The 21,512-nt window shown below is 47.2% G+C and overlaps 1 protein-coding gene across 3 annotated transcripts; it reads right to left on the reverse strand.

Moving 5' to 3' along the window:
- Nucleotides 1-2,563: 2,563 nt before the first annotated feature.
- enc3 (ectodermal-neural cortex 3) lies at nucleotides 2,564-21,206 on the reverse strand. Of its 3 annotated transcripts, XM_072244215.1 has the most exons (5): nucleotides 21,032-21,206; nucleotides 15,443-15,529; nucleotides 12,859-13,735; nucleotides 10,756-11,678; nucleotides 2,564-4,528 (listed from the first exon to the last, which is right to left on the reverse strand). In XM_072244215.1, the coding sequence occupies exons 2-4, from the start codon at nucleotides 15,463-15,465 to the stop codon at nucleotides 10,785-10,787; spliced, it is 1,794 nt and encodes a 597-aa protein (XP_072100316.1). In that variant the 5' UTR covers nucleotides 15,466-15,529; nucleotides 21,032-21,206; the 3' UTR covers nucleotides 2,564-4,528; nucleotides 10,756-10,784. The 3 variants fall into 3 exon arrangements, with proteins under 3 accessions (XP_072100316.1, XP_072100317.1, XP_072100318.1); XM_072244216.1 differs by lacking the exon at nucleotides 15,443-15,529; XM_072244217.1 differs by lacking the exon at nucleotides 21,032-21,206 and having other exon boundaries at nucleotides 15,433-15,490.
- Between the last annotated feature and the right edge of the window lie 306 nt (nucleotides 21,207-21,512).

Here is a 21,512-nt window from a genome sequence, read left to right on the forward strand (position 1 = left end):
AGAACCATCAAACGCTCTTCATATGACAACCCTTTTAATCCCAGAATTATTTTCACAAACCTCCTCTGAACCATCTCCAACGTCAGCCCATCCTCTCTTAGATAAGGGGGCCAAAACTGCTCACACGACTCCGTGAAGTCTTAACAGTGCCTCATAATACCTCAACATTACATCCTTGCTTTTATATTGCCGTCCTCGCGAAATGAACGCTAACATTGCATTTGCCTTCCTCACCACCAACTCAACGTGCAAATGAAGCTTTAGGGAATCCCTACATGATAACCTCAGTTTGATCCCAATCTCCAGTGTTGTCTGTTGAGTTTCCATGTTCTGTGTTTGTGTGGATTTTCCCCTCGCTTCCTCTCATGCCCCTCAAAAATATGCAGTTTGACTGATTAACAGGCTGCTGTAAATTGATTTTAATGTGTAGGTGAGTGGTGGAATTTGGCAGGTGGGCGGTTGATGAAATTCTGAAGCACAGGTTGGCATGGTAACATAGTTAAGCACGATGCCTTACAGCACAGGCGACCCAGATGCAATTCTCACCACTGTAACTTCTCCCCATGACCACGTGGGTTTCCTCCAGGTGCTCTGGTCTCCTCCCACAGACCAGTTGGTCATTGTAAATTGTCCCATGATCAGGCTAGGATTAGATCATGGGATTGTTGGAGAGCTTGGCTCGAAGGGTCAGAAGAACCTATTCTGCACTGTATCTCAATACGTTTTTTTTAAATGGGACTAATGTTTGATCGCAGTAAGCAGGGGTTGGCACCAACCTGCGGGGCAAAAGGGTCTGTTTTTGACCCTGTAACTCAATGACCAATTGTTGCCGTCTGAATGTTCTTGATCCCCCGCTTCATCCTGGAATATGATAACCGGTCAATCTGATCTTTCAGGGCCACAAAACTAACTTTACAAATTGTCCCCTTTAATAGCGGCTCAGTTTATGCCGAGCTGTGCTCTTGCTGTGATTGTTGCACTGCAGTGCACAAGGCCAGTAGAAACAGGGAAAATAAATAATTCTAAATGCAATGGACACTTGAGAGTTCATATTCGGACCTGAAGATTGTTGGCTGAAGTTACTTACCGAATGTGCTTGACAGCTGACAGGTGTCATTCCAGAAGTGTGCTCATTTTGTGTTCTGGGGAAACAGGTCCCTGGTTTGGTTGAAGGTGAGGGGAATGAGTGGATGGTGGGTACAATTCACCTGAAGAACTCCTCTTTTCCCTATAACACTTAATAAAATTGCCTTAACAACCAAGTTTTATGCCTCGTTCATGACTTGCAAAGGATCCCAGGATCAATATCACCAGATCCAATACCATTCACTCCGAAAAGATATTTCACTCTAATATCCTTCAAATTTAGGAGTCAGTAATATTGAATTCATGGTCCTATTTGGTTTTCTTACAGAAATTGCAAAATCATATTTGAAGCTCCTTGTCAAACCAATTCCTATCTTTTTAAATTAAATTTTGTTTTAAGGATTTGGACATTATCAGTAAGACTGGCACTTATTACCCATGAGAAGATAGCAGTGACCTGCTTTCTTGATAATTTGCAAATCTTCTGGTGTTGTTGGGGGAAGGGGTTACAGGATTTATGAAGATATTGATATGTTAACACCTGCATGAGCAAAGGCCTGCAAGTACACTTCTCAACTAAATGTTGACAGACTTTTCTTCACAGAAGATTAAAATCAAAACAAATTGAAATGGCGAGAGGCCATTCAGCTCCTTTCCCCAATCCACCATCATGATTGATTTCTAGTCTAAATTCCATACGACTGGCTTTTCTCTATATCCCAAAATACTGCCGAGACCGATTAACCAATCACAGATTTAAAGTGAACAAGTGACCTAGCATTCATTGCCATTGGATACCAAACGTTAACCACTCTATGAACGTCAACGTTTTCACACTTCACTCCACAAAAGATCTGGATTTAATTTCTAAGAACATATCCCCTGGTCCATGGGTGGCAGGGTGGAGTTACATCTCTCCCAAAGGAGGTGTAGGGTGCTCCTTCCATCTGCTAGCCTGTAGGTCACCCCTGGGTGAGGTGTAGCACCTGCTTAGCCCCCCCTCCCCCACCCCTGACCAGGGTCAAATGAAGCCATGAGAGCAGGTGGTGGATGGTCATATGAGCAGTTGGTACATATCACATGTTCAGGTTATATGACCACTGACCCCAAGCTGACAATCTCTGCTGAGCATTGATAATGGCTGGGGTCACCCATCTTGTAAAGACACTGCCTGGAAGGCAGCAATAGCAAATCACTTGTCTGTAGAAAATTCTGCCAAGAACAATCACGGTCATGGAAAGCCCAAGTTATATGACACAGAACATACTAAACTAACGTACCCCTGGTTCCAAAAATCCCCCTCCAGAGTTAGCCAGCCATGCAAAAAAAGCAAATTTAACATTTAAACATTAAAAAAATCAGGCATGTGAAAGCAAATATTTTAGATGCAAGATAAAATGATAATGCTCTTGCTGAAAAGAATGTGTGTGTTGGTGGGGAATGAAGAATGAGCAAAGGGCTTATTATTTATTTCAAAGACCATTTATTGAAATCTTCAATGCAGCACCAGGCTGTAAAGATGAGTTCTTCAAAACTAAAGTGACACACAGTGTTAGACATATACAAACTCAAACACAAGGCTCGGAAGCAGATAAACACCGACAGACGGCTGTGCAGGTCAGACAAGGACCAGAAGAATTCTCAATAAAAATTCCTTACATTGTTAGAAAACACAACATTTACAGTACAAGAGTACAAATTGTTTCCTTCATCTAAAAATTTTGAACAAAAATAAATACTGCTCCACCCTGGTAGATGAAGCATTCAAACATTCCCTAGTGCTGGAGATAGGTTTTCAGCTCACAGCCCAAGCGTGGCTGTCTCTATAGCCATCAATACCTGTGCCCTCCCGAATTACAGGGGTCAGGTTCTGCTGTGGCTTGCCACCTGGGTTCTTGGATTTTCCTGTGCCCTTTTCACCCGGCATCGTGTGGTAGAAGCCTTCACCAAATCTGCCATCCAACATGCATTTTAATTTATTTGAAAAGGTGTGGGCTTCACAGGCCCAGCCAACTTATCCTGATGAAATTGGGGGGAGGAGGTTAAAAAATCTTCAAATGAGAGAATGATGAGATATGGCAGAGGTACACAAAATTAGAATCGGGTAAATGCAAGGCTTTCTCCACGGAGGTTGGCTGAAACTCAAACTAGAGGTCACAGGTTAAGGGTGAAATATTAGGGGAACCTGAGGGGGGCGGGGGGGGGGGGTGGAGAAATTCTTCACTCACAAGTATGGAATGAACTGCCAGAAGTGGAAGATTGGGTACAACTGCAACATTTAAGAGAGGTTTGTGTAGGAACATGGATGAGGGGGATGTGGAGGGCTATAGTCCAGGTGTGGGCTGATGGGATGAGGTAGGACAGTTTGGTACAGGCTAGATGGGCCAAAGGGCCTGTTTCTGTACTGAAGTGCTCTACGGCTCCATGAGGTCATCCCAATGGTTTCTTGATACAGGGTACTTCAGTCACTTTCATTCTCTCCAAACTCTGCCCAGAACTAGAGTACAGAACTGCAGGTGAAGAGCGAAACTCTGGGAACAATATTTCTGACGCTGAGGTGCGTCTCTGGTAACTTGGCTGATTTACAAGCAAAGCACATTGGGCTTTTATTTACTGTTCCCCCATTGTAATCACCTCCTCAAAGATGCAGAACTCTCCCGATATGAAAACAGTACCAAGTAGTCTGCAAGGGCATTAAAAACCAAAGTGCAAAGCAACAGTAATGGTGATGGAGACACCATACGGACCAAGAACACCCTTGCTTGATTAATTAGGTTGTGTTCAAATGGACTTCTCAGGGTCCCAGATTAAAAAGTGTGGATTACAGGCAAGAGGCACATCACAAATTAGTATTCAAAATGGCATGTACTATGTCTGAAGAGAAACAAGACGACAGTTCACAGCTCCTGCTTTTTAAGACATTAGCATCTGGGAGGTGTTTTGCTGGTTTGTCCAACAGTTCCCCAACACTAGTCTTCAGCAAATTGTGACGTCACTTCCTTGAATTGCTGTAAACCTACCCATATGATGCTGTCCGATAGACAGGATGGAATTCCCCATCTACCTGCACACACACTGCCTCCGTGCAGTGGTGAAAGTCAAAGGCCAACCCCCACTATTGGGATGGCACCATAAACTAGCAGCCATCCACCGAATCTGTCACTGTTACCACAACAGCAGCCATTTTAGCAAATGCTTTGTCCTAATGACTGGATGAGCAAAGGAAACGTGTGACAGAGATGGCCATCTAAAAACTCTCTGGAAGCCCCAAACTCTTGGCGTACGACTTGCCGTCCATGTACCAGTCCTCAACTGGATGTCCTGGTTCAATCCTTCCTCTCGCTCCATTGGTTCAAGTAACTGAGGAAAGGCTAGCAAACATGGCTTCGCCAATGCAGCTCTTCACAAAAACTCTCCAACAGCACCACACGGTCCTTCACACCTGCACCAAACAGAAAGAGAACACTAGTTTTATTCAAAGCTTTCAGTTATGAGGGCTTCTGCTCACTATCTAAAGGTCACATGTTTCATTTTCATTCTAAGGTGACAAATTTGGTTCTCAGTTAGTAGAAGGAAGACTATTAGCCCTATGGTGCTGTTCAATGAGAGCATAGCAAACACGTCTTCCCCAGACTCCCGAAACCTCAGGTCACCAAAAATCCCTCAGAATTGTAATTATCAACTGATGCCAGGCAGATGGATATTTCACACTATCTCTATGCTCTGAATGTACAATCTTCATCACAGAAAATCATTCTAAATCAAGTTTCCACTGATTGAGTGCAAGCCGATGGGTTACCCTGCATCTACCTGTTGACCGCGTTGCCTCGCTAACTTTTATCAAACCACCATTAATCTTTTAAGTTCAAGGGACCATCAAAGATGTTAACATTTCTTGAAAGGCCTGGTATTGACTATGAGAGCACCTACTTTTAACCATCTGCACCCCAGCTTCAAATCTAAAGCCCTGCACTCCATAAGCCTCTCTTTATTCATCCATGAGCTTTTCATTCTCCCGAGGTCAAAATGAATAGCAAGTTCTACGTATGTGCCATAAAATCAAAGCATTTTCCAGGGAACATAGATATGTTTGACTGAATACAAGTCTGGGTGGGCGAGACACTTTTATCCAATGAGGGGGAAAATGAAGTAGACTGGACCTGTACGGTTTGGAGTTTAAAAGAGTTACGAGTGCTCTGACAGAAATAAACAGCATGGGATTACTGTAGCACAGTGTCACAGGATTAAAAGATCAGCAGTAATTTTGGAAATGGTGGGGCAGCCTTAAGGGGCTGAATGGTCTACTTCTCAGCCACATTTCCCAGAGGAGACAGGGACCGTAATCTGTCGATTTCCTGACTGGGCTTGCTCGCAGAATGGCAACTGACAACGTTCAGACAGCTGCTGCCGGCAGCCCATGCCCCAACGGGGGAGGACTGGCTTAACTACTGTAACTGCTCGCCAATTGCCTTGATGGTCATGGCGGCTTCCTGAACCTCTACAATGACACAAAGCCAAAGGACATGCTTCCATCCGTTTAACGGAGAGCAGGCCAGGCTGCTCGAAGCCTCGAGCTCACTCCTATGGAGTTCCTCCTGTCCAAGGGAAGCGGAGGCCTCCATTTTCTGCCGGACTTTTGAGCTTGGCACCGCCATATTTGATAATTCAGTCGGTGCAGCATTCACCACAGGTTTTTGGTTTGTCCCCCAGACAAAGGCAAAACAGGAAGGCTTCATGGTCATAGAAGCCAGCTGCTTGGCTGGGCACCCCCCTTCCCATTTAGAATAATCACCAGTAATTCTCCTATGTACACCCCAACACCCCCTCCCACTAAACAAGGCCCCTAACAAGGCAGTTTAATGGTCTCACAGCACACCGGCTCCCTCAGCACACGGTCCTCTCTGGCCCCTCCCTCTTGGCTGTGGTTGCCATTACAGCAGTTCAAATTGTAATTGGACACCTTTCCCTTGGCCTTTTACCAGCAGAGATCAGCTGACAGAATTTTGCTGCTTTGTCATGCTGCGACACCCCCACGAACGATAACCAGCTCAGCCTAAATTTCTACCTGACGCGGGTGAGTTGACACTGGTTTCCAGTGAAAAATCCCGCCCACTCAAACGGCAGTGAAGAACCTGCCAAGCAGCCTGGCTAATATTTTAAAAAAAAAATCACTCAACTGTCTGCACTAAAACAGGGCACCTGGCTACTAACACAATTACTGCGCAAGGGAGCTCGATGTGACAGCAATCTCACTCAGAGAGGCTTGGAACATCCTGGGGTAGATAGCCAGCAAGCTAGACACAGGGAAGTAGCCATACCGACAGACACACCATGTAACCTGTTCACAGACGGGATCCAGCTGCCTCACACAAGCCTAGGGCCATTATCATCTTCCTTGAATTTGACAGTATGGAAGCATTTTGTAAATATATTTATTCAACAATAATTGTTTCATATCTCCCAATACTCATGAGTAGAGTGGTCTTCTGGGCCTCAGAAGGGATTTATAATTTGACCACAAAAATCACACGAGACCATAAATATAGGAGCTGAATTAGGCCATTTGGCCCATCAAATCTACTTCACCATATCATCATGGCTAATCCATTTTTCCTCTTGGCCCAAAGCTCTTGTCTTTTCTCTATATCCCTTCATGCCCTGACCAATCAAGAATCCATCAACCTCTGCTTTAAATATACATAAAGACTTGGCCTCCACAGCTGTCTGTGGCAAAGAATTCCACAGATTCACCACACTCTGGCTGAAGTAATATACATGCCAAGACCATGACACCCAATTGAGCACAGCACCCAGACAGTGGCGGCCTCTGCCCTTCCCCGCCCACACTGTGGGAGTGACAGTGAATGCCCAGTGGCCAGGTGTGACCCAGTTACAATCCAGTGGCTGCGCTGTAATGCCAGCATCTGCTAGTGAACTGGCCTGAGAGCCCAGGACTAGATGATCTTCACATTGGTACCATGCAGTTAACAGGAGTCCTGCACACTCTCCTGGCTTCCCCCAGACATGGGCTACTGATCTAATCCTGCTACCACACCCCACGGGTATGTGAAACTAACAGCCTAAAATAGCGATCCAACACAAAAACCATAAAATTATCAGCTCGTGAAGAGCAAAATATCTGAGGTGGTGACCCAAATAAAATTTTCATTCCAATTCTACCTATTAAAAATGGCACCTGCTTCCTTGATCTGCCTGTTGTCCATTGATGCTGTTTACAGTTATTGTTAGATTTGTCAAGTATTCCCGCAGGAAAAAAGAATCTCCAGGGTTGTATGTGGTGACATGTATGTAATCCGATAATAAAATTTACTTTTGAACTTTCAGCCTCAAAGGTTCATTTATTATCCAAGTATACAACTTGAAATTCTTCCCACAAGACATGGGTGCAAAATTGGGCTATTCTCTCCACCATTTTGCCCTGCCTATCCATCATGGCTAATTTATTATCCCTCTCAACCCCCTGCCTCCTCCCCATTACTTTAGGGTGTCAGGACCCATCAACCTTTAAACATACCCAATGAGCTGTCTGTGGCAATGAATTCCACAGATCCACCATCCACTGGCTAAAGGGATTCCTCCTCATCCCTGTTCTAAAGGGAAATCCTTCTATTCGGAGGCTGTGCCTTCTGGTCCTAGATCATCTCACTATAAGAAACATCCTCTCCACATCCAACACACATAAAAGTTGCTGGTGAATGCAGCAGGCCAGGCAGCATCTCTGAGAAGAGGTGCAGTCGACGTTTCAGGCCCAGACCCTTCGTCAGGACTAACTGAAGGAAGAGTGAGTAAGGGATTTCCTTTTGCCAATCACCTGTCCAGCTCTTGGCTCTATCCCTTCCCCCTCCTTTCTTCTCCTATTTCCGATCTCCCCCTCCCCCTCTCAAATCTCTTACTAACTCTTTCTTCAGTTCGTCCTGACAAAGGGTCTCGGCCTGAAACGTCGACTGTACCTCTTCCTAGAGATGCGGTCTGGCCTGCTGCGTTCACCAGCAACTTTCATGTGTTGCTTGAATTTACAGCATCTGCAGAATTCCTGTTGTTCTCTCCACATCCATCTAGGCCTTTCAACATTCAATTGATTTCAATGACATCTGCCCCTCATTTTTCTAAACTCCAATTAATACAGGCCCAGAGCCATCAGATGCGCATTTAACCCTTTCACTCCCGAAATAATTCTCATGAACCTCATTTGGACCCCACCCAATGGGAGCACATCCTTTCTTAGATAAAGGGGCCCAAAACATCCCTTCCCTCCACTTTATATACCACCCACCCTCTTCTCAGAAGAGATGGCTGATAAGCACACATTTCCCCCTCCCCAACCCAGCAACCATGTGGTCAGATTTGGGAGTTATGGATGGGTATGTGCATGTGGCCCCATCCCAACACAAATATCAAGAGGACTTCGACCGTTGGTTTGCAATCACAACACAGATCAGCAGGGAACACACATCAAAGTTGCTGGTGAACGCAGCAGGCCAGGCAGCATCTCTAGGAAGAGGTACAGTCGACGTTTCAGGCCGAGACCCTTCATCAGGACTAACTGAAGGAAGAGTGAGTAAGAGATTTGAAAGTGGGAGGGGGAGGGGGAGATCCAAAATGATAGGAGAAGACAGGAGGGGGAGGGATGGAGCCAAGAGCTGGACAGGTGATTGGCAAAGGGGATATGAGAGGATCATGGGACAGGAGGTCCGGGGAGAAAGACAAGGAGGGAGGGACCCAGAGGATGGGCAAGGGGTATAGTCAGAGGGACAGAGGGAGAAAAAGGAGAGTGAGAGAAAGAATGTGTGTATAAAAATAAATAACAGATGGGGTACGAGGGGGAGGTGGGGCATTAGCAGAAGTTAGAGAAGTAGATGTTCATGCCATCAGGTTGGAGGCTACCCAGACGGAATATAAGGTGTTGTTCCTCCAACCTGAGTGTGGCTTCATCTTTGCAGTAGAGGAGGCCGTGGATAGACATGTCAGAATGGGAATGGGATGTGGAATTAAAATGTGTGGCCACTGGGAGATCCTGCTTTCTCTGGCGGACAGAGCGTAGGTTAATTCCACAAATAAATAAATAAATAAATAAATAAATCAGCCAGCAGCAAGCCAAAGGCACTGGTAGCTGCACAGAATCATTGGGAACACCCAGTCAAGTGAAACGCAGGAGCTCAGGATATCCACCCAGAAGGCCATTCCAGTGGGAAGGATCCACAAACCAAACCACCGTAGCTACACTGAAAACAACAGGTAACCCCTGTACTGAATTTAACCCACGCAAGCCCTCATCTGAAGCGCATGGATTAGTGACCATGGAGGCTGATAACCCAAGAATTACAGTGTGCTGACCTGGGAACGCGATTGAAAAACTAGCCTTGAGAAAGGTTAAACGCATCACATAAACACAAGAAATCCAGCAAATACTGGAAATCAAGCGTAACAGTTACAAAATGTTGGTCATGGAAGCATTTGAGGAAAGGAATAAAGAGGTGATGTTTCGGGCTGAACCCGCTGGTGAGGACTAGCACAATGAAGGGTCATCCTGAAATGTTTCATCTCCATTCCTTTCCACAGATTCTGTCTGACCTGATGAGTTCCTCTGGCGTTTTGAATGTGTTCAAAGCATCACAAGGCCATCACTATTCAGGAATCCCCTGGTCTGGCCTCACTAAGTTTTGCAGTTAACTCTTAAAGCACTCCAAAGCAGCCTATTCTGACCAAAGAGCTACCACCTCTTCCCCGATATACAGGTTACTCAGTCCAATCCCACACCACAACTCACAGTACATCACACACGAGAGTCTGCAGATGCTGGAAGCCTTCAGCAGCGCACTCAAAATGCTGGAACACAAAGTCAAGCAGAGGTTTACTCCACAAGACATGGGTGCAGGTTCAGCTCATCAAGACTGTTACACCATTCCAACATGGCGGACTTACTAGCCCTCTCAATCCCATTCTCCTGTCTTCTCCCTGTAACCTTTGATGCCCCAACTAATCAAGAACCTATCAAACTCCACTTTAAACATATCCAATGACTTGACATCCACAGCCGTCTGTAGCAATGAATTCCACAAATTCACCACCATCTGGCTCCTCATCTCTGTTCTAAAAGGGATATCCTTCTACTCTGAAGCTGTGCCCTTTGGTCCGAGACTCGCCCACTACAGGAAACATCCTCTCCATGTTCACTCTATCTAGGCCTTTCAATATTCAACAAGTTTCAATCAATGAGACCCTCCTCCCCCATTCGTCTGAACTGCAGCAGGTAAATCCTCATGCATTAACCTTTTCATTCTCACGAACCTCCTCTGGACCCTCTCCAATGCCAGTACTTCCTTTCTTGGGTAAAGGGGCACACAACTGCTCACAATACTCCAAGAACGGTCTGGCCAATGCCTTATAAACCCTCAGCACTCCCCTCCGTAGAGGCCGGCTGACTTGCTGGGACAGCCCCTCCAGAGATCACTTTGCAACGCAACAAGGGTTCTTGCCCCTCTTTCCTCTCTCAGGTATCAAGTCCTAGCTTGTTAACCCCTGCCCCACCTTGTTGCGAGGAAAATTCCTGGTTTCTCTTAATAGGTCCTTCCCTTAAACGTGGAGCCTGCTTCTGGGAAGCTATCCCAGTGGCCCAGCATAAGAAAAGGGGCTTTGCCCCACCGTTACCTGAAGGCAGCAGTGTTTGACGAGAGGTCTTAAACCGAGAGGTACTTCCAAGTGCTGACAAAGGCGGTGGGAATGAGCGAATACGGCACTGTGCTGATGTTACTCCAGGTGTCAGTCGATGCATCGTAACAGTCCAGGGTCTTGCACCGCTGGTCACCAAAGTAGCCCCCAACGACATAGAGCCGGTTGCCTGAGGCCACCGAGTGGCAGCTCACCCTTCTGGCTGCCACGTCGCCGAACTTGGACCACTGGTAAGTGTCGGTGTTGAAGCGGTAAGCGGAGTTGGCCGAGATCTCGGTGTCGCCGCCGATAACAACGATGTGGTCGCCCACCACGGCCGCTGAGGTGTAGCGCCAGGGCTGCGGGCACTTGGCAGGCACCGTCCAGCGGTTCTCCCCCGGGGTGAAGCACTGGACGCGGGGCAGCTTCTCCCGGTTCACGCTGGTGCCGCCGAAGACGAAGAGTTTGAGCTTGGCGCCGACCACGGCCGCATTGCTGACGCCCTCGCGGAGGGGGGCCACCAGGCTCCACTTGTTGGTCTGGGGGTCGAACTGCTCCACCTGCTTGACAGAGACAGAGGGTGAGGCGGGCAGCGTGGCACTGACCGCCGTGTGCCCGCCCACCGCGTACAGGCACTGCTCCAGCTCCGCCGAGCCGTGGCCGTACCGTGCCAGCAGCATGGGTGCCGCCTTGGCCCACTCGTCGTGCAGCGTGTCGTAGACCCACACGTCCCGGGACACTCCGTTCTCCGAGCTCCTGCCGCCGCTCACGTAGACCTTGCACCCAATGGCACACACGCTGCACTCCTTGCGCGGGCTGGGGATGTCCGCCCTGGGTGTCACTGCCTTAGTCTTCTGGTCGATGGCGTAGATCTTGTCGCAGGCGAAGGTCTGGCCGCCTAGCAGCAGGATGTCATGGTTGACCTGAAAGGCGGCGATTGAAAAGATTAGCTTTATACACCACACATGGTAAAACACGTAGCTTGCATAATGACCAGCACAGTTTGAGGACAAGCCGGGGGCAGACCATAAATGTTGCTAAGCTTCCTGTGCTGACACAGCATGTCCATTACTTACCTGTACGTCTTTGGAAAGTGGGAAGAAACTCGAGATCCTGAAGGAAACCCACGTGGTCACGGGCAGAACGTACAAACAGCAGCGGGGTATTGAACCTCGATCTTACAGCTAACAGCTAGCTGCTATGCTACCATGCCATCTCTCTGAAGTCAATTCCAATACAGTAACAGGAAGGTTGCGGGAACAATGGTTAAAATGACGTACCCTCAGTGGCCACTTTATTAGGTACACCTGCACGTTAATGCACATAGCTAATCAGCCAATCACTTGGCAGCAACTCAAGCACGCAGACGTGGTCAAGAGGTTGAGTTGCTACAGCAGAATGGGAAGAAATGTCATCCAAGTGAATCTGACCGTGGGATGACTGTTGGTGCCAGATGGGGTGGTTTGAGTATCTCAGGAACTGCTGCTCTGGGATTTTCACACACAGCAGCCTGTAGAAAATGCTGAGATAAATACACAAACACCCAGTGAACAGCAGTCCAGTGGGGGGGGGGGGGGGGGGGAATGCCTTGTTAATGAGAGAGGCCAGAGGGGAATGGCCAGACTGATAGGAAGGCGACAGCAACTCAGTGAAACACACATCACAACAGTGGTGTGCAGAAGAGCATCTCTGAATGCACAGCACGTTGAACCTTGAAGTGGATGGGCTACAGCAACAGAAAACCATGAACACACATTTAGTGATCACTTTGTTAAGTACAGGAGGTACCTAATGCAGCCATTGAGTGTATGTGTGTATATATATAGATATAGAATTCTAATAGTCATTTGCTAGGTCCCAAATAAAGGGCTCGTCACCAGAGTTGAATGCCCTCCAGGTGGGATTAGGACGCTGATCTGTTACAAGCCCTGTTCATCATTCACTTCATCAAACCATGTCCATCCAGTACCCTACTAACCTGAACATCTTTGGGATGTGGGAGAAAAACCAAGGTAGACCCAGGGAGAAGGTACAAACTCCTTCCAGGGAGCAGAGGGAACCGAGCCTCGATGGCAGGCTGCCCCACTACGCTATGATACTGACCTTGCGGGGCCGGGCGCACAGCAGCGTGATCACGCCGTCGTTCTGGAGGATGCGCAGCTTGCAGGAGATGGCCTCCTCCACCACGCCGCGGCCCAGCTGGTGGCCGGCCACCAGCTCCTCGCCCAGCACGCTCTGGTACAGGTAGGACTCGGGCAGCAGGGCCAGGCGCACACAGCGCAGCAGCTCCGGCAGGTGGTCGCGCCTCCTGCATAGGTCGTGCTTCACCCAGCCCAGCACGGCCTCGTAGACCAGGCTCTCGTCTTCCACCTCCAGCTCCTCGCTGAGGATCAGCTCCAGCAGCTTGTCCTTGGGCAGGCTGAGGAAGTCCTCCGTCTGGTAGAGCGCGGCGAAGTAGGTCAAGCAGGTCTGCCAGGAGAGCTCGAAGAGCTGCTCACACTGGTGGGCGTCGGACAGCAGCATCATGCCCAGGCAGTTCATGGGGTGAAGGTTCTTCTCCAGGAACTCAGCCGATGCCTCGCGGATGTCGTGGAACTGCAGCATGTCGCTGGCCTCCAGCAGGGACTCTGCGTTCTCCTCGTTGATGAGGACCCGCGAGGTGTAGGCGTAGTCCAGGAGCAGCTCCAGCACCTCCGGGTGCAGCGAGTCGTGGAAGTTCACCTCGTCGGCACGGCTCTCCCTCATGCCGCCCGCGAACATGGCCTCGAAGTAGCGGCTGCACGAGGCCAGCACCACCCGATGGCAGTGGAAGGCGCGGTTACCGGCGCGGAGGGTCACATCTGTGAAAAGCTGCCGCTTGCGGAGGAGGTTGAGGTGAGTCAGGAGGCTGTCGGCGTGCGAGGGTTTGTGGAACAGTTGGATGTTCATCGAGCCCGAGCTGGAGCGAGATTTTCGGTTTTCGTGCACAGTCACTGACATTCTGCCAAAACACAAAAACAAAGTGGACGTCAACACCTAATGCACTAATCCACCTCTATCAAAATCCGACAATCCTAACCAAAGTAATCCTCTAAATTATAACCTATATACACCTTATTAAACTGAAGTTTATGGTAATTTCTTGTTTGATTTCCAAAATTTAAAATTTTATTACAAATACTGATTAGTGACTGGCTATTTTTTTAAAAAAATATATACAGCCATGTACTAAAACTCATATCTTCCATCACAACCCTATCTAGTCATCAGAAACCTCAGCTTCCCACACATCTGATCAGTTGTGGTTAGAACTTGCTTTAAAATCGAAATACCCTCTTAGTGGATGCACAACAGTGACAAAAAAAATTATACTTTTACAGCACACAATTAATATCCCAGAGAATAACAGAAATACAATGGCAGAGAAGATGCGCTTGGTGCAAAGGAAGGATGCTTTAAGACTTGACTTTACCTAAACACGCTCATTGCAGGAGCGAACAAGCAAGTTCTGATAGTCCACAATACTGTACATTTAAGAGGAATACAGTGATGTGCTGGCCATCCCCTTCCATATCTATGTGATGCCAAAAGCACTCATTTCCACAGTCCTGTAATAACAGCTTCTACTCATTCAATAGGACTGAGATGGTATGAAGTTCCCAGCCATCCACGTCTACCCTTACTAAAATAAAGATTAGCTTGAAATGTCACGTGTACATCAATACAGTGAGATGTGTTGTTTGTTGCCAAATCAGTAAGGATTGTTCTGGGTAGCCCCCAGGTGTACACCATCACAGCATGCCCACAACTAACTAACCCTAAATATACGCCTTTGGAGGGTGGGAGGAAACTGGAGCACCCGGAGGAAACCTACATGGTCACAGGAGGAACTTACAAACTCCTTACAGACTGTGGCGGGAATCGAACCCCCATCTTAAAGCTGCACGGTGTAAATGCTGCACTACTGTGCCTCCATCCCTGTTCAAAAGGTTAATTCAGTCCAGACTCAGTCTTGCCCAGGAAGCAATGATCCTGGGCCATCTCTTCGGCAAATTTCACAGTGCATCGCCCGAGAACAGGAACGCAGAGCTCCCAACACTGGCACCGTTTCATGCGCCTTGGAGCACATCAGAGATGTGCTTTTCTGATTCATGTCCAAATCAGAACACAGCCGCTGAATATTACTACATAATGTACTGGCTGGGCACAGGAGTACATTCAGCCAGAGGCTCATTCCACCGAGATCCAACACTGAGCGTCATAGGAAGTCATTCCTGCCTGTGGCCATCAAACTTTACAACTCCTCCCTTGGAGGGTCAGACACCCTGAGCCAATAGGCTGGTCCTGGATTTATTTCCTGGCATAATTTACATATTACTATTTAACTATTTATGGTTTTATTACTATTTAATTATTTATGGTGCAACTGTAACAAAAACCAATTTCCCCCGGGATCAATAAAGTGTGACTATATCGAAACGTGGTAGGAATCAACTCCCGTCTGCGGGTGAATGAACTCCCATTCACCTCTGGTTCATTATTACAAACAGCCACAAACAATTGCTGCAGGTAATAGAGTCTGGGCTCGACTGAAAGGTCTCTACAGCAAGAGTAAGAATACGAGGGGCGATTGACAAGTTTGTGACTTAAGGTAGAAGGAGTCAATTTTAGAAAACTTAACACATTTATTTTTCCTACATTTACACACTTAGTCCAGCGGTCGTGGAGCATACGGATCCCTTCTTTGTAGAAGTCGGCGTCTTGGATCCCAGAAAGTGATTGATAAGTTCGTGGCCTAAAGTAGAAGCAGATGAGAGAAACATCAAACTTTCTGCATTCTCACTCAGAGTTGAACTGCACGTTTATGTAACGAGAGCTGTATAACTCATCTCCTCCTACCTTAGGCGACAAACTTATCAATCAGCCCTGCTGTGGACCACCTGCAGGTCCAAGACATTACATGCACGTTCAGCTTTTGGGTGATAATGCAGAAAGTTTGAAGTTAGTAACTCATCTCCTTATACCTTAGGCCACGAACTTATCAATCACCCCTGCTGTGGACCACTTCTACAAAGAAGGGATCGTTATGCTCCACGACCGCTGGACTAAGTGTGTACATGTAAGGAGGGGACTACGTTGAAAAATAAATGTGCTAGGTTTTCTAAAATTGGCTCCTTCTACCTTAGGGCCCGAACTTGTCAATCACCCCTCGTACCTGTCTGCAGCCTGGTTAATTACAGAAAGGGGAAAGAGGCCGTGTAGCCCACTGAATCTGCAGCACTGCGATCACATGAGCACAATTTTCTCCTCAGGGGTTATTCCCTTAATGGAGAACACCTGTATGAGACTTTGCTTAACGTGGGGAGGCTGAGGCACAGGCAGTCACCAAACAGTCCTTGACGGATTGGCAGCCGAGTCCGCTAGCAGGGAATGCAGACAACTGGGGACCCTTCTCTGCTGTAGCCCTCCTCCACCTTCACTGTCATCACCTCCCATCAGCTCCACCATTGAGGCCTTGGTTGGATTGACCTTTGTCTGGAACCTTCCCCTGGCCATTATTGGTTTGGGAGACCTTACCAGGAGCCAATCTCCACAAGTCATTGCTCTTGGAATCTCACAGCTACCTCCACCGTGACAGTGTGACGATCCTCAGATTGCCACAGGCAGTCTGGGCAACTCAGTGCCTCTCAAGATCCAGCTCTTCATCTCTGTCGCAGGAGGTGGAAGGCAGCAAGGCTGGCCAACAGGGCTCTGGTGAAGCTGTACAGGCCAATCCCCTGTACAGTGGATGCAATGGACTGCAGGAGTGTGGATGAACTCCAACCATAACCACTGACTTCAGAGGATGACGGAGATGGGAGGTCAATGGCCTATGCTCCACCTCGGAGCAGAGGGCCCAAATCTTTAAAAAGGCACCACTGTAACGTAGTGGTTAGCAAAATGCAATCACAGCTCAGGACATTGGAGCTCAGAGTACAATTCCAACGCCATCTGGAAGGAGTTCGTACATTCTCCCCATGACCTCCCGGTGCTCCGATTTCCTCCCAAAGACACAGCAACTAGTAGGTTAGTTGGACATCGTAACTTGTTCTGTGATTAGGAACAGTTGGGTGGCTCGTTGGTTTGCAAGTGCCTGTTGTGCATCTCCAAATAAATAAAAATATGCATAATCACTGACTGACAGTTTAAAATTAATGAAAACCCAACATCAATTGACTTCAGTGGAATAGTTCTGAATTTCCGTCACCCTGAAAGTATACAAGAACTCATGGAACGCCTGGCTCCAATTTAACCATCACCAGACTACTACTCTGCTCCATCCAACAAAATATGACAATCTCACTTCAATTTAACAAGTTACACTCACACAAAATAACAGGAGTAAAAGGGGATTAAAAAAAGGGCTATTGGGCTGTGTTTGGGACATCTTCCCAGTTCTTCAAGAAAAACTTTTATTTATGCTTTTAATTAGATAAGATGTCCCTAGCAATGAGATTTTTCTGTTTCCCTGAAGGCACTGACAAGGCCTCTGCTTCCCCAGAGCCCTTCTCTGGAACTTCCTCCAATCCCAACATTTATTCAAGCAACACACACCAAATGCTGGAAATACTCAGAAGGCCAGGCAGCATCTATGGTAAAAAAGTGCAGTTGATGCTTCAGGCCGAGACCCTTTGGCAGGATTTTATTTAGGGATACTGCTCAGTAATGGCCTTTCCAATCCAATGAGCCTGCACTGTCCAATTATATCCATGTGGGAGGAAACCAGAGCACCCGAAGAAATTCAGGGTCACAAGGAGTACGTACAAACTCCTTGCAGACAGCAGTGGAATCGAACACAGATTGCTGGCACTAATAGTTTTATGCAAGCACTGTGCCACCTTTGAAGGTTCACCAAGGTCTCTTCAATCTGCCATTTCTTTAGCACCTTTCACATCCCCCATTGGTAGCTGTGCCGTCAGCTGCCAAGGCCCAAAACCTCAAGGATTTAGCCCCAAAGCTCTTCACCTCTGTCCTGCTCTCTCCCCTGGTGTCAAACTTTTTCTGGGTTTTTTTTTTGCAACTCCAAGGCATAAAACTAATTGAAAGAAAACACAAAGCCAGGAGGTGTGCGTCCCCTTCGGTTTTACTTTTAGTGAGGAGTGCACACATGCCATTCACGTACTTTACACACAACCCGTAATGAATTATGTAAACAATAAATGCTTAAACAATATTTACAATATTACTGAAATATTAAATACACAGCAGGTTTGAGATGATCTACTGCATTGAACAGCCCAATAAAACACACACTCACTATCATTTCCTCGGTACAATGGTTGGGCAACAGTAAGGATTGCTGACGCTGACTCTCCACTGGAGCTCGAATCCATGGTTACCAGATTCTGAAGGTGAGCAAACTTCCTCTGAGGCAAGGCAGCAGTGCCCACGTTCAAAAGGATTCAGCCAAGAGCAGACTCACGCCACAATGCAGACAGGAAGACAGTGTTTGTGGGGGAGGGGTGCTCTTTGCCTGAATAAAAAAGAATTCAGTGCACATTTCTTTAAAGTAGTAGAATCCTTTTATCCCAGGCCTTGTGGGGGCAGCAAAAGGCCTTTTGAAGATTTAAAGATGCCTTTTCATGTGTGTAGCACTTAATCAGGAATGTTAGTAGTTCAGGGCCATTTCCTGCAGTTGGCTGAAATTATATATAATGACACAAGGAAGAATGATTCGTCCTTTCTTGCAGACTATAGACCCGAGGCAAAACAGCTAATGGCAGAAGAATTTCTCCTCAGCCAGATATACAGGGGATCAAGTTGGAATTCATCCATCACCTGCACCCAACACTGGACGATGGTGACAAAGTCAACACCGGAAAGCGTGCGTTTATACTTAAATGGGACCATCTTCCCAGGCAAATCACATTAGCTTCCAGACAATAAGTAGCTGGCTAAAAGCTTGGTCATGAGAGCGCGAGAGAGCGAAATGGCATGGTAGCTTAGCAGTTACCACAATGCCTTACAGCACCAGGGATCACAGTTCAAACCCCACTGGTGTGTGAAAGAAGTTCTGCACATTCTCCCCGTGACTTCCGAGTGCTCCGGCCTCCTCCCATACTCCAAAGATCAGGTTAGGGTGAGAAGGTTGCGGGCACGCTACATTAGCACCAGAAGACCACAAGACATAGGAGCAGAAGTAGGCCATTTGGTCAATCAAGTCTGCTTTTGCACACCATCACGGCCGACTTATTATCCCCCTCAACCCCATTCTCCCGCCTTCTTGTAATCTTTGATGCCCTTACTATCAACCTCCAGTTTAATAATACCTAATAACTTGGCCTCCACCGCTGTGACAATGAATTCCACAGATTCACCACCCTCTGGCTAAAGAAATTCCTCTTCATCCCTTTTCTAAAGGGAACATCCTTCTATTCTAAGGCCCTGCCCCCTAGACTTCCGCACTATTGGAAGCATCCTTTCCAAATCTGCTCTATCTAGTCCCCTCAATATTCACCAACATGGAGACACTTGTGGGCTGCCCCCAGCACATCCCTGGATTGTGTTGACCGCCGATACGTTGGACAGTATGTTTCGATGTTGCGACGTACTAATGATAAAGCCAATCTTTAAAAATCTTAAACGCAAACACGAGGAAATCTGAAGACGCTGGAATTTCAAGCAATACACATAAAAGTTGCTGGTGAACACAGCAGGCCAGGCAGCATCTCTAGGAAGAGGCACAGTCCTGGCGAAGGGTCTCGGCCTGAAACGTTGACTGTACCTCTTCCAATAGATGCTGCCTGGCCTGCTACGTTCACCAGCAACTTTTATGTGTTGCTTTAAAAATCTTTTCTATTCTGATCATCATGCCACTGTTTGAAATTTTCATGGGGAGGGAAGACATAGGAGGGGAGGGAAAAGAAAAACTGATTTTGAGGGTGGTAGTGGTGAAGAGGTTTGCACCCATTGCAATACAGAAAATACCGTGTCATAAAGTCATAATCCAATTGGGCTGATCTGCTTCCGCTCTGGGACAAACTACACCAAGTGAGCCGATAAGTACAAGTACAGATGGAACGTCACGGTTGTGATATTACTTCAAAGAGCAAATTAATTTCAGTAAATTCTCTGTAACCAATGCTAGTGACTGCCCTGCTGGCCATGGTGGTCTTACTGGATGGGGCGCCAACACTGGTGTAAAGGACAACATTTGAAGAGAGTTTATTTTCCCCAGGGTCAATATTAGCCTCTCACTTAAGATGACTATAACATTGTCTGTGCATTAGCATGCTGTCTTTGTGGCAGGGTGTCGTGTACACACTGGGAGCTGCGTTTGCGACAACCACAAAAATTATTTCACGGGGAGGGTTGTTACCCTCTTCACAGTTTTAGTCTGGAGAGCTTGAAGACAAGCCCAATATCCCAGCTTCCCTGGGAAGAATTCCGCACTCCCACCACGTGGAGTGAGGAGCTGCTGCCTGACCGTCGGGATCCAGTTTTGTTCCCCTGCACCCTCCCCTTTTTATTCTGGGCTCCACCAGAGAAAGTGAACTCTGCAAATTACCCCTTAAAGACCTCAAATTAATTGTGCCTTCATCTCCTATACTCAAGGGGATACCAGCCCAGTTCCGCAACGGATCCTTACAAATTAACCCTTCAACTCACTCCATTAAAAATCCGGAACAGTTCTTTATTACACAAAGCAGCAAGCCTGTCATAATTGTGTCTGGGAAAAGGCTCATACAAATATTAACATATGAGCAATGAAAAACGTAGGAACGCGTGCAATATAACAATCGTGAAAGCAAAAGATAAAGGAGATGAATGCAACTCCGCCATTCAATAAGATCATGGCTGAAATTTAACCGCAGTATCACATATTGCAGCAACCCGCCCCCACCCCCCAAATCCCTTAACATCTAACAATCTACCTCCGATACCGATACATTTTGCAGCCCTCTCGGATGAAGAATTCCAGGACTGACTACCTTAGAGGGGACGGAAAGTCTCCCGTTCACTGTGAAACTGGTCCGATTACGGAACCACTACAAACTAAAACAAAAGCTTCAAGCGTAGACCATTAATTCAGCGCTGCACGCTTTTGCGTCGTTCTAAACTCCACCGAACACACAAAAAAATTAAACATTTAAACGACGAGGCAAATAAAGTTCTTAACTGCACTTGGCTGCAGTTTGTATCTTGCCAGGACCTGTCTGCTCCCATTGCTCTTTGAAACTACATCGAACGCCCATTAAGCACTGCGCCTTGTCTAAGTTTTTCGTGCGCCCCCCACCCTCCGGCTCTGGCCACGTACCTTGTGGCCCTGCAGAAAGATAGAGTCGATGCTTGGAGATCACGATCCGCGTTTGGAGACGGTGAAAAGGGGAGAGAGGGATATTGTTTTAGAAACAGAAGAGTCGAAGTTAGCACTACACTTTGCTCATGGCTCTCCGACTACAGCAACCTCCACTCCCTCTTACATCCCTCGATTGCCCCGCTCTGCTCTACACTCGGCGGATTTATTGAGCGCTATTCCCCACCCAGTGGGAGGCACCCGGGAGGACGCTCGCCCGGCCCACAGTGAGACTGGCTCGGCCAATTTCTACCAAAAACTACAGACTCAACTCAACTCCCCCTCACCATCCAAAACCTCCTTCAAAAGGTCACACCTTCCTTTTAAAGTTTATATGTAAACTCAATTTGTTCATAGACGAAACACGCGAAACATTTTTGATTGATAGTGTGCTGACAAATAAGGAGCGCAGGATATAGATTGACAAGATTGTTGTCAAATC

The sequence above is a fragment of the Mobula birostris genome, chromosome 26, assembly GCF_030028105.1.
Source record: "Mobula birostris isolate sMobBir1 chromosome 26, sMobBir1.hap1, whole genome shotgun sequence".
NCBI classification, from domain to species: domain Eukaryota; kingdom Metazoa; phylum Chordata; class Chondrichthyes; order Myliobatiformes; family Myliobatidae; genus Mobula; species Mobula birostris.